This window comes from Salvelinus namaycush, unplaced genomic scaffold, assembly GCF_016432855.1.
Source record: "Salvelinus namaycush isolate Seneca unplaced genomic scaffold, SaNama_1.0 Scaffold169, whole genome shotgun sequence".
Classification (NCBI taxonomy): Eukaryota; Metazoa; Chordata; class Actinopteri; order Salmoniformes; family Salmonidae; genus Salvelinus; species Salvelinus namaycush.
Window position 1 is genome coordinate 149196 of NW_024058441.1, and position 11842 is coordinate 161037.

At 40.5% G+C, this 11842-nt stretch overlaps 1 protein-coding gene across 1 annotated transcript; it reads right to left on the reverse strand.

Moving 5' to 3' along the window:
- Window positions 1-501: 501 nt before the first annotated feature.
- Window positions 502-1975, reverse strand: LOC120037301 (zinc finger protein 135-like). Its single transcript, XM_038983466.1, has one exon. It carries the CDS (start codon window positions 1798-1800, stop codon window positions 886-888), a length of 915 nt encoding a protein of 304 aa, XP_038839394.1. The 5' UTR covers window positions 1801-1975; the 3' UTR covers window positions 502-885.
- Between the last annotated feature and the right edge of the window lie 9867 nt (window positions 1976-11842).

Consider the following 11842-nt stretch of genomic DNA (forward strand, 5'->3'; position numbering starts at 1 on the left):
AAACTTCCGACTTCAACTGTACATACACACATAAATACTCATACATACACATATATACATATATAGTACCAGTCAAAGTTTGGACACACCTACTCATTCAAGGGTTTTTCTTTATTTTTACTATTTTATACAATGTAGAATAATAGTGAAGACATCAAAACTATGAAATAACACATGGAATCATTTAGTAACCAAAAAAAGTGTTAAACAAATCAAAATATATTTTACACTCTTCAAAGTATCCACCCTTTGCCTTGACAGCTTCGCATACTCTTGGCATTCTCTCAACCAGCTTCATGAGGTAGTCACCTGGAATGCATTTCAATAAACAGGTGTGCCTTGTTAAAAGTTAATTTGTGGAATTTCTTTCCTTCTTGCGTTTGAGCCAATGCGTTTGAGCCAATCAGCTGTGTTGTGACAAGGTAGGGGTGATATACAGAAGATAGCCCTATTTGCTAAAAGACCAAGTCCATATTATGGCAAGAACATCTCAAATAAGCAAAGGGAAACGACAGTCCATCATTACTTTAAGACATGAAGGTCAGTGAATCCGGAACAATTCAACAACTTAAAGAAAAATAGAAAAATCTGAATAATTCTCAGTCAAAGACAACAGTGAGAACAAAGCCTCTGTATTCTCTCATGTGATTCCAGGTCCTCTAACACCACACAGCCCATTCAGAAAAGCTTGATGATGAGTTGGTTATCTGAATCAGCTGTGGTAGGGCACAAACCAAAACCTGCACCCAGAAAACACATCCACAAACACAATCCACTATAATACATGCAGGGGGGAAAATACTGGAAAGTCAAGACACATTCAGAGTCTCTGGGGACTACTGACCCACCATGTATTGGGCCTTCATCTGTCCTATGTTCCACTGTTCAGTTTATACCTGTCCTATGTCCCACAGTTCCACCTACATTCTTATCTCCTGTGTGTATTATCTCATGTCTTTTCATGTGTCTTAACTGGGTAAAACTCTTTCCACACTGGGAGCAGTGATGAGGCTTCTCTCCAGTATGTATCCTCTCGTGTCTTCTCAGGTCCCCTAACCAGGCAAAACTCTTTTCACATTGGGAGCAGTGGTAGGGCTTCTCCCCTGTGTGTATTCTCTCATGCTGTTTCAGTTGTCCTTTCAGCTTAAAACTCGTTCCACACTGGGAGCAGTGATGAGGCTTCTCTCCTGTGTGAGTCCTCTCATGTCTTTTCAGGCTCGCTAACAAGGAAAAACTCTTTCCACACTGGGAGCAATGGAATTGCTTCTCTCGCTTCTCCCCTGTGTGTATTCTCTCATGCACTTTCAGGTATTCTTTAAGGTTAAAACTCTTTCCACACTGGGAGCAGTGATGAGTCTTATTTCCTGTGTGTGTCCTCTCATGTCTTTTTAGGCTTGCTAACAAGGAAAACCTCTTTCCACACTGGGAGCATTGGAAAGGTTTATCGCCTGTGTGTGTCCTCTCATGTCTTTTCAGGCACCTTGGTGAGGAAAATCTATTTACACAAAGGGAGCAGGGGTAAGGCTTCTCCCTTGTGTGCAGTATCTTATGCTCTTTCAGGCTTCCTAACTGGGTAAATCTCTTTCCACACTGGGAGCAGTAGTAAGGCTTCTCTCCTGTGTGTATTCTCTCATGTATTTTCATGCTCCCTAACTCGGTAAAACTGTTTTCACAGTGGGAGCAGTGGTAAGGCTTCTCCCTTCTGTGATTTATCTCGTGTATTTTCAAGCTCCCTAACACGGTAAAACTCTTCCCGCAAAGGGAGCAGCGATAAGGCTTCTCCGCTGTGTGCAAAGTCATGTGGCCTTTCAGGTCCCATAACTGGTTAAAACGCTTTCCACAGTGGGAGCAGTGGTACGGCTTTTCTCCTGTATGTATTCTCTCATGCCGCTTCAAGTTTCCTAACTGGTTAAAACCTTTTTCACACTTGGAGCAGTGGTACGGCTTTTCTCCTGTATGTATTCTCTCATGTGTTTTCAGGTCCCCTAACTGGTTAAAACTCTTTCCACAGTGGGAGCAGTGGTGTCGTCTTGCTGGTTTGGACGTCTCTGGTTCCTCCGAGTCTGGTCTTTCTCCTGCAAAAGACATAGTGTTTATTTAAATCGTGACCCGAATGAAACCTCCACAACTCTCTTGCGAGGAGGTTGAATTCAAATCAGATCCCTCAATATTATTACTTGACCCTACTGGTCATCTATGATCATTTGAACATCTTGGCCATGTAGTGTTATAATCTCCACCCGGCACAGCCAGAAGAGGACTGTCCACCCCTCAGAGCCTGGTTCCTCTCTAGGTTTCTTCCTAGATTCCTGCCTTTTTAGAGAGTTTTTCCTAGCCACCATGTTTCTACATCTGCATTACTTGCTGTTATGGGTTTAAGGCTGGATTTCTGTATAGCACTTTGTGACATCGGCTGATGTAAGAAGGGCTTTATAAATAAATGTGATTGAATAACCCGAGGCCAGATTACAAAAAAAATGGAATTTAAAATAATCTTTGTGTAATTTGAATAAGTAGGAGTCATTTTTTACTTTTCCAAAAGCTGAAGGTTGACTGAAAATGACTTGCATTGCTACAGGAAGGAAGAGAGGAATCATGACATTGACAAACTATATTTAGTGGAGCCAAATCTTTTAGCCCATTCCAACTCTAGTGGAGCTGTGGCACGAAAGAGCTGTGTAGTAGGCTAGGCCTATCTGGTTATCTGTGGTAGTAATGAGCTGTGTAGTAGCCCTGTCTGGTTATCTGTGGTAGTAATGAGCTGTGTAGTAGCCCTATCTGGTAATCTGTGGTAGTAATGAGCTGTGTAGTAGCCCTATGTGGTTATCTGTGGTAGTAATGAGCTGTGTAGTAGCCCTATGTGGTTACCTGTGGTAGTAATGAGCTGTGTAGTAGCCTAGGCATATCTGGTTATCTGTGGTATTAATGAGCTGTGTAGTAGCCTATGTGGTTATCTGTGGTAGTAATGAGCTGTGTAGTAGCCCTATCTGGTTATCTGTGGTAGTAATGAGCTGTGTAGTAGCCCTATGTGGTTATCTGTGGTAGTAATGAGCTGTGTAGTAGCCCTATGTGGTTATCTGTGGTAGCAATGAGCTGTGTAGTAGCCCTATGTGGTAATCTGTGGTAGTAATGAGCTGTGTAGTAGCCCTATGTGGTTACCTGTGGTAGTAATGAGCTGTGTAGTAGCCCTATGTGGTTATCTGTGGTAGTAATGAGCTGTGTTGTAGCCCTATGTGGTTATCTGTGGTAGTAATGAGCTGTGTTGTAGCCCTATGTGGTTATCTGTGGTAGTAATGAGCTGTGTTGTAGCCCTATGTGGTTATCTGTGGTAGTAATGAGCTGTGTAGTAGCCCTATCTGGTAATCTGTGGTAGTAATGAGCTGTGTAGTAGCCCTATCTGGTAATCTGTGGTAGTAATGAGCTGTGTAGTAGCCCTATCTGGTAATCTGTGGTAGTAATGAGCTGTGTAGTAGCCCTATCTGGTTATCTGTGGTAGTAATGAGCTGTGTAGTAGCCCTATCTGGTTATCTGTGGTAGTAATGAGCTGTGTAGTAGCCCTATGTGGTTATCTGTGGTAGTAATGAGCTGTGTAGTAGGCCTATCTGGTAATCTGTGGTAGTAATGAGCTGTGTAGTAGCCCTATCTGGTTATCTGTGGTATTAATGAGCTGTGTAGTAGCCTATGTGGTTATCTGTGGTAGTAATGAGCTGTGTAGTAGCCCTATCTGGTTATCTGTGGTAGTAATGAGCTGTGTAGTAGCCCTATGTGGTTATCTGTGGTAGTAATGAGCTGTGTAGTAGCCCTATGTGGTTATCTGTGGTAGCAATGAGCTGTGTAGTAGCCCTATGTGGTAATCTGTGGTAGTAATGAGCTGTGTAGTAGCCCTATGTGGTTACCTGTGGTAGTAATGAGCTGTGTAGTAGCCCTATGTGGTTATCTGTGGTAGTAATGAGCTGTGTAGTAGGCCTATCTGGTAATCTGTGGTAGTAATGAGCTGTGTAGTAGCCCTATCTGGTTATCTGTGGTAGTAATGAGCTGTGTAGTAGCCCTATGTGGTTATCTGTGGTAGTAATGAGCTGTGTAGTAGGCCTATCTGGTAATCTGTGGTAGTAATGAGCTGTGTAGTAGCCCTATCTGGTTATCTGTGGTAGTAATGAGCTGTGTAGTAGCCCTATGTGGTTATCTGTGGTAGTAATGAGCTGTGTAGTAGCCCTATGTGGTTATCTGTGGTAGTAATGAGCTGTGTAGTAGCCCTATCTGGTTATCTGTGGTAGTAATGAGCTGTGTAGTAGCCCTATGTGGTTATCTGTGGTAGTAATGAGCTGTGTAGTAGGCCTATCTGGTAATCTGTGGTAGTAATGAGCTGTGTAGTAGCCCTATCTGGTTATCTGTGGTAGTAATGAGCTGTGTAGTAGGCCTATCTGGTAATCTGTGGTAGTAATGAGCTGTGTAGTAGCCCTATCTGGTTATCTAATAGGCCAACGACGCATCATATATTTCCTCAGCTTTCCTCCGCTGTAGCCTCAGTTTGCTTTTCACTCCTCATTGCATTTTTCCATCTCGGTATTGTTTTCTCACTCTCACTTCTTGTGGTCTAACATACTCGTCATTCCAAATATATATGTGATTGACAATAGCATAGAATCAGACGTTCCAAAATGATTCCCATTTAAAAGCTGCAACATTAGAACTTTAAACACTTCATTAGAATAGTCATAACTTTAATTCGTCTTAATGCTGTTATGATATTTAAATGAGTATTGTTTGTTTTTTTGGTCGTTTGGTTCCAATTGGGGGGGGGGGGGGGGGGGGCTTGCATGCATAATTTCTGTCTTTATAATGCTTTGTAATAAAGGTTTGTTCAAATTTCTCATGTGATTTTTATACATTGCTATTGTTCCTTCTCTCTCTCATTATTACTTTAGGCATCCCGAGTTCTAGGTTATTCAGAAACAACTAATAACTTTCTGATAAAAGCCTAGAACTCAGTTAAATTCATTCATTGTTTGATCATGAAATAGCGCATCACGAGAAATCTAACCGGCATTAAACTGAGTGTCTTAATAGGCCAAGTCGTATCACCGCCCTCTGGTGGTGAAGGTAGAAAACAACATATCCAACATAACCTCAACACTGGATCAAATGGAGAGAAAATAGAACATGTGGGCAATAAGACACCTGAGTGTCCACTATAAAAATAGACTTTGGCTATTGGCCCAGATCATCCAATGTTCAAGAGAGAAAATAATAATTTCTGACCGGATATTTTGCACTGTTCTGGTGAGACTCTTAGCTCTGTCTACAGTGCATTAGGAAGTATTCAGACCCCTTGACCTTTTCCACATTTTGTTACATGACAGCCTTGTTCTAAAATGGATTTTATTCCTCATTAATCTACACACAATACCCCATAATGACAACGCGAAAACAGGTTTGAATACATTTTTGCAAATGTATAAAAAAAATCAGGAACTGAAATATCACATTTACATAAATATTCAGACCCTTTACTCGGTACTTGATGAAGCAGACTCACTCTACCCGTGATATCAAAGTAATTTTTTAAGGTTAAGGTCGGCAGGTAGCCCAGTGGGGCGGCAGGTAGCTTGATTATACATACTGCTGCTATTAACCAGATACACTACCTAACCCTAACCTTATAGACAGGTCGGCAGGTAGCTTGGTTATACATACTGCTGCTATTAACCAGATACACTACCTAACCCTAACCTTATAGACAGGTCGGCAGGTAGCTTGGTTATACATACTGCTGCTATTAACCAGATACACTACCTAACCCTAACCTTATAGACAGGTAGCTTGATTATACATACTGCTGCTATGAACCAGATACACTACCTAACCCTAACCTTAGACAGGTAGCTTGGTTATACATACTGCTGCTATGAACCAGATACACTACCTAACCCTAACCTTATAGACAGGTAGCTTGGTTATACATACTGCTGCTATGAACCAGATACACTACCTAACCCTAACCTTATAGACAGGTGGGCAGGTAGCCTAGTGGTTGGAGCGTTGGACTAGTAACCGAAAGGTTGCAAGATCAAATCCCCGGTAAAAATCTGTCGTTCTGCCCCTGAACAAGGCAGTTTACCCACTGTTCCTAGGCTGTCTTTGAAAATAAGATTTTGTTATTAACTGACTTGCCTAATTAAATAAAAGGTTAAAAAAAATAAAAGGTACGAAAATGAGCTAAACGATTTGGTATCATTTTGATTATGGAAGATTGAATACGTGTGAGAGTGAAACTGTTTACTTGGAACAATTTGTAGCTGTCGTTTCTATCTGAGCATTAGAGAACACCCGACTCAGTTTACCTCCCAGAAAACACCCGGTACCGTAAAGTGTTGTCTATCCACTTAAGAAAATTCAGGCAGAAACAGAAGCGTGGGTGGCTTGACCGCGTTTTGCGAATGACGGCTCACTTGACCGCAGTCTTTAACACGACACATTAGTTCAATAGTTAAACAACTAGAGTTTTTTCCACTGTTTTTAAAATAGTACTTACTGGTGTTAATCAGATCCCCAGTCTTCCCTTCCTCCTCCAACGTGACAGTAATCTCCCCCTCCTCCTTCATTCCAAAAACTGCATCCTCCTCTTTCACTCTTAAAGCTTCTTCCTCTTCTTTCACGTCTTTCTCCTCTTCTTTCACCGTAACAGCCTCATCATCTACTTCTTGTTTAACTGTGACAGCCTCCTCTTCCTTCTCCTCTTTCATAAGAACTTCTGTCTCTGTCCAGCAGACCTCCTCTTCTTTAGCACGGGGGAAGTAGCGGGAGCTCATGGTCGAGGATGTTAGCAAGCTAGATAGCATTAGCCGAGTATAACTTAGCCAGATAGCTAAACACGTAAATAGTCAATTAAATAGAGTAACTAGTAAATACGCATTAAGTGTGTTTAAAAACCGAGGTTAATATTAATAAAAATGGCATAAAGAGCTTCAACGTTGTGGTTTCATTTTGGCTAGCACGCTACCGAGGTGGCTGAAGTGTTGTTGTAGAACAGGGGTGTCAAAGTCAAATGGACGGAGGGCCAAATAAAAAATTTAGCTACAAGCCGAGGGCCGGACTGTTCGAATGTTCATTGAAAAATTTTTAAATGACGCATATAGTCTAGTGAACCTAATTGAACCTACTGAAAACCTAACAAATATATTCCAATATGATCAGATAAATAAAGCAATATTTTCTTATGGCTCTGTCAGTAATCTTTAATTTTCAACAGACACAAAAGACAAATTTCCTTTATATAAAAATCCCCATAACATGAACATTAAATGAAAGAAACCGGTATTCAAGGCACCATCAGTAGCCTATATTTTCTATTTTAGCAAAAGTGGGCTAAATTTACTTCAAAGAAAAAAACAATAATAGCAATTTTCTATCATCCACTCAACTGAAATATTTTTAAAATATAATTGGATTGAAATACAATAAAATAAAGTGCAAAAATCTATTAATCAAAAACAACACTTTGTTTAAGGAGAAGTAACATGCAGTGAAAACAAATATTAAACTTTAACTTTTAAACTTGAACTGAGTAAAAACTCTAAATATGTGATTGCACAGTAATGTTCACTTGTTTGAGGTTGAGGGTGATACTTGGTGGTGTCCCATCTTTTCCACAAGTTCATCAATGTTCGGGGTAAGGCTCTGAGCTGAGGAAATCCTCAGAATTGAGTGGAGGTGTTCAGCAGTAAGTCGACTTCTGTGTGATGTTTTGTTCAGGTTCATCAAAGAAAACAGTTGTTCACACAGGTATGTGCTGCCAAACATAGACAACGTTTGAGCAGCCTGGATGCGCAGCTGGGGCATTGTGTCGGGGAGGAAACGGGCGAACTCCGCAGCACCCACTGCCGCATATTTTGCCCTCAGTGCATCATTGCATTGGAGGTCAATCAACTCCATTTGGAGGTTTGGTGGTGAGCTTTCCACGTCAACAGCAAATGGGTTACCGAGCAGTTCCAACCTGCTTTTTTGTGCTTCAAAGTCAGCAAATCGGCGTCGAAAGTCAGCGGCAAGCATACCTATTTTATCAGCCAACTGTGCGCTCGGGAACGCACTGGTAGAGAGCTTCTCTTTCATGGTCTGGCAGCTGGGAAAGTGGCTCAAATTTTCTTTCCGCATCTGCGTCTCCCACAGAGTCAGTTTGGTTTTAAATGCCTTCACTGTACTGTACATATCAGAGATGACATGATCCCGACCCTGCAGCTGCAAGTTCATTGCATTCAGATGACTCGTAATGTCACACAGAAAAGCCATTTCACACAGAAACATTTCGTCTCGGAGTTGTGTTGTGTCTTTCCCTTTGCTGTCCAAGAACAGACAAATCTCCTCACGAAGCTCGAAACATCTTTGAAGCACCTTTCCCTGGCTTAGCCATCGCACCTCTGTGTGATAAGGCAAATCACCATGCTCCGTTTCTAACTCCGTCAGAAATGCCTTGAACTGGCGGTGATTCAAACCTTTGGCTCTGATAAAGTTAACTGTGCGCGTGATGATGCTCATTACATGCTCCATTTTCAAGGCTTTACCGCACAACGCTTCCTGGTGTATGATACAATGATAAGCTGTCAGCTCACCTGTCGCGTTTTCCTCTTGCATCTTTTCCCGTATCTTCGCCACCAGTCCGCTCCTGTGTCCACACATCGCAGGTGCTCCGTCGGTTGTCAAACCCACGAGTTTTTCCCAAGGCAGCTCCATCTCATTTACACATCTTGACACCTCTTCATACAAATCATGCCCCGTAGTTGTGCCATGCATAGGACGTAAAGCCAAAAACTCCTCTGTCACGCTTAGGCTGGAGTCCACTCCGCGGATGAAAATTGACAACTGGGCAATGTCAGAAATGTCGGTGCTCTCATCCACAGCCAAGGAATATGCAATGAAATCTTTTCCCTTTTTCACAAGCTGCTCTTTTAGATTGATGGACAACTGGTCTACTCTCTCGGCAATGGTGTTTCTGCTCAGACTCACATTTAAAAAGAGTTGCCTTTTTTCTGGGCAAACTTCGTCACAAACTTTAATCATGCAGTTTTTGATGAAATCCCCCTCCGTAAATGGCCGGGCTGATTTAGCGATCTCTTCTGCCAAAATAAAACTGGCCTTGACAGCAGCCTGGCCTTGTGATTTGGCTTTTTTGAACAGAGCCTGTCGAGATTTGAGGCCTCGTTTTAATTCCTCTGCCTTTTGTAGCCTTTGTTCCATGTCCATATTCTTGTTTTTGTCCGCGTGTTTCGTTTCATAATGTCGTCTCAGATTATACTCTTTCAGTACCGCCACACTTTCTCCACACAGAAGACACACAGGTTTTCCAGCTACCTCCGTGAACATATACTCCGACTCCCACCTTGTTTGAAACCCCCGGTTCTCAGTGTCCACCTTCCGTTTTGCCATTTTTGATGGGTATCTGAAAGTTAATTTTACTGTGATGCTGACGACTGCTGTGCCAATAAATATTGAAATGAAGCAGCCTACTGCTCGGTGCGTCACCGTTGCATTGTGGGAAATGTAGTATTGGTGCGTGTAAAAGATCTGCGGGCTGCCGGCTTGCTGCGGTCTGCGGGCCGGTTCTAATAATAAATCAAGATCATCCCAGGGGCCGTAAAAAACCTTCTCGCGGGCCGGATGTGGCCCGCGGGCCTTGACTCTGACATATGTGTTGTAGAAAAAGCGTCCCGTCCACTACATTATACGTCACGCAAGAAGCATCACCTGAAATTACTCACATTGCCATCTGCTGACCGGAGTGGGTTTCACAATTGCAATAAATATATTTTACTACATTGTTTATTCTGGCAAACAATGTCATAAAGAAAAAACTATTTCAAAATGTACACTGTTATGTCTGACTTCTTAGAGCCAATACTTTCCTCTATGCAGACGTATACCTGAATGTGAATATGTACATTATGTTTAAATACTAGAATAGTAATTGTTAAGACAATTCTCTGTTCTTTTCCCATCTAGATCAGATCACATCACAATGTATTTTAAAAAAAGTCACAACACTTTACAGGCGTCGGACAGATCAAATCAAATCACAATGCATTTAATATTTAAATAAACTGTTTATTTACCTTTAGCAAAGTCACAAAACGCTTTACGGAGAAACAATAAGACAGAAAGCAATAGAAATAAACCCAATCAAAATACAGTGAATACAGAGAAATCAAAAACACAGCGACAGCAGACAGACAGTACATGGACATACTGTACTGAACTATACTGTACTTTACTGAACTATACTCTACTGAACTATACTCTACTGAACTATACTTTATTATACTGAACTACACTGTACTGTACTATAGTTTACTTTACTGAACTATACTTTACTGCACTGAACTACACTTTACTGTACTCTACTGTACTGTACTATAGTTTACTTTACTGTACTGAACTATACTTTACTGTACTATACTGTACTGAACTACACTTTACTGTACTGAACTATAGTTTACTATACTGTACTGAACTATAGTTTACTTTACTGTACTGAACTATACTGCACTGAACTACACTTTACTGTACTCTACTGTACTGTACTATAGTTTACTTTACTGTACTGAACTACACTTTACTGTACTGAACTTTACTGAACTACACTTTACTGTACTTTACTGTACTGAACTATACTTTACTGCACTTTACTGTACTGAACTATACTTTACTGTACTGAACTACACTTTACTGTACTGAACTATACTTTACTGTACTGAACTATACTTTACTGTACTGAACTACACTTTACTGTACTGAACTATACTTTACTGCACTACACTTTACTGTACTGAACTATACTTTACTGTACTGAACTACACTTTACTGTACTGAACTATACTTTACTGTACTGAACTATACTTTACTGTACCGAACTATACTTTACTGTACTGAACTATACTTTACTGTACTGAACTATACTGTACTGTACTGAACTATACTTTACTGCACTGAACTACACTTTACTGTACTCTACTGTACTGAACTATAGTTTACTATACTGTACTGAACTATACTTTACTGTACTGAACTATACTGCACTGAACTACACTTTACTGTACTCTACTGTACTGTACTATAGTTTACTTTACTGTACTGAACTACACTTTACTGTACTGAACTTTACTGAACTACACTTTACTGTACTTTACTGTACTGAACTATACTTTACTGCACTGAACTACACTTTACTGTACTGAACTATACTTTACTGTACTGAACTACACTTTACTGTACTGAACTTTACTGAACTACACTTTACTGTACTTTACTGTACTGAACTATACTTTACTGTACTGAACTATACTTTACTGTACTGAACTACACTTTACTGTACTGAACTATACTGTACTGAACTACACTTTACTGTACTCTACTGTACTGAACTATAGTTTACTCTACTGTACTGAACTATACTTTACTGTACTGAACTATACTGCACTGAACTACACTTTACTGTACTCTACTGTACTGTACTATAGTTTACTTTACTGTACTGAACTACACTTTACTGTACTGAACTTTACTGAACTACACTTTACTGTACTTTACTGTACTGAACTATACTTTACTGTACTGAACTATACTTTACTGTACTGAACTACACTTTACTGTACTGAACTATACTGTACTGAACTACACTTTACTGTACTCTACTGTACTGAACTATAGTTTACTCTACTGTACTGAACTATACTTTACTGTACTGAACTATACTTTACTGTACCGAACTATACTTTACTGTACTGAACTATACTTTACTGTACTGAACTATACTGTACTGTACTGAACTATACTGTACTGAACTATACTGTAC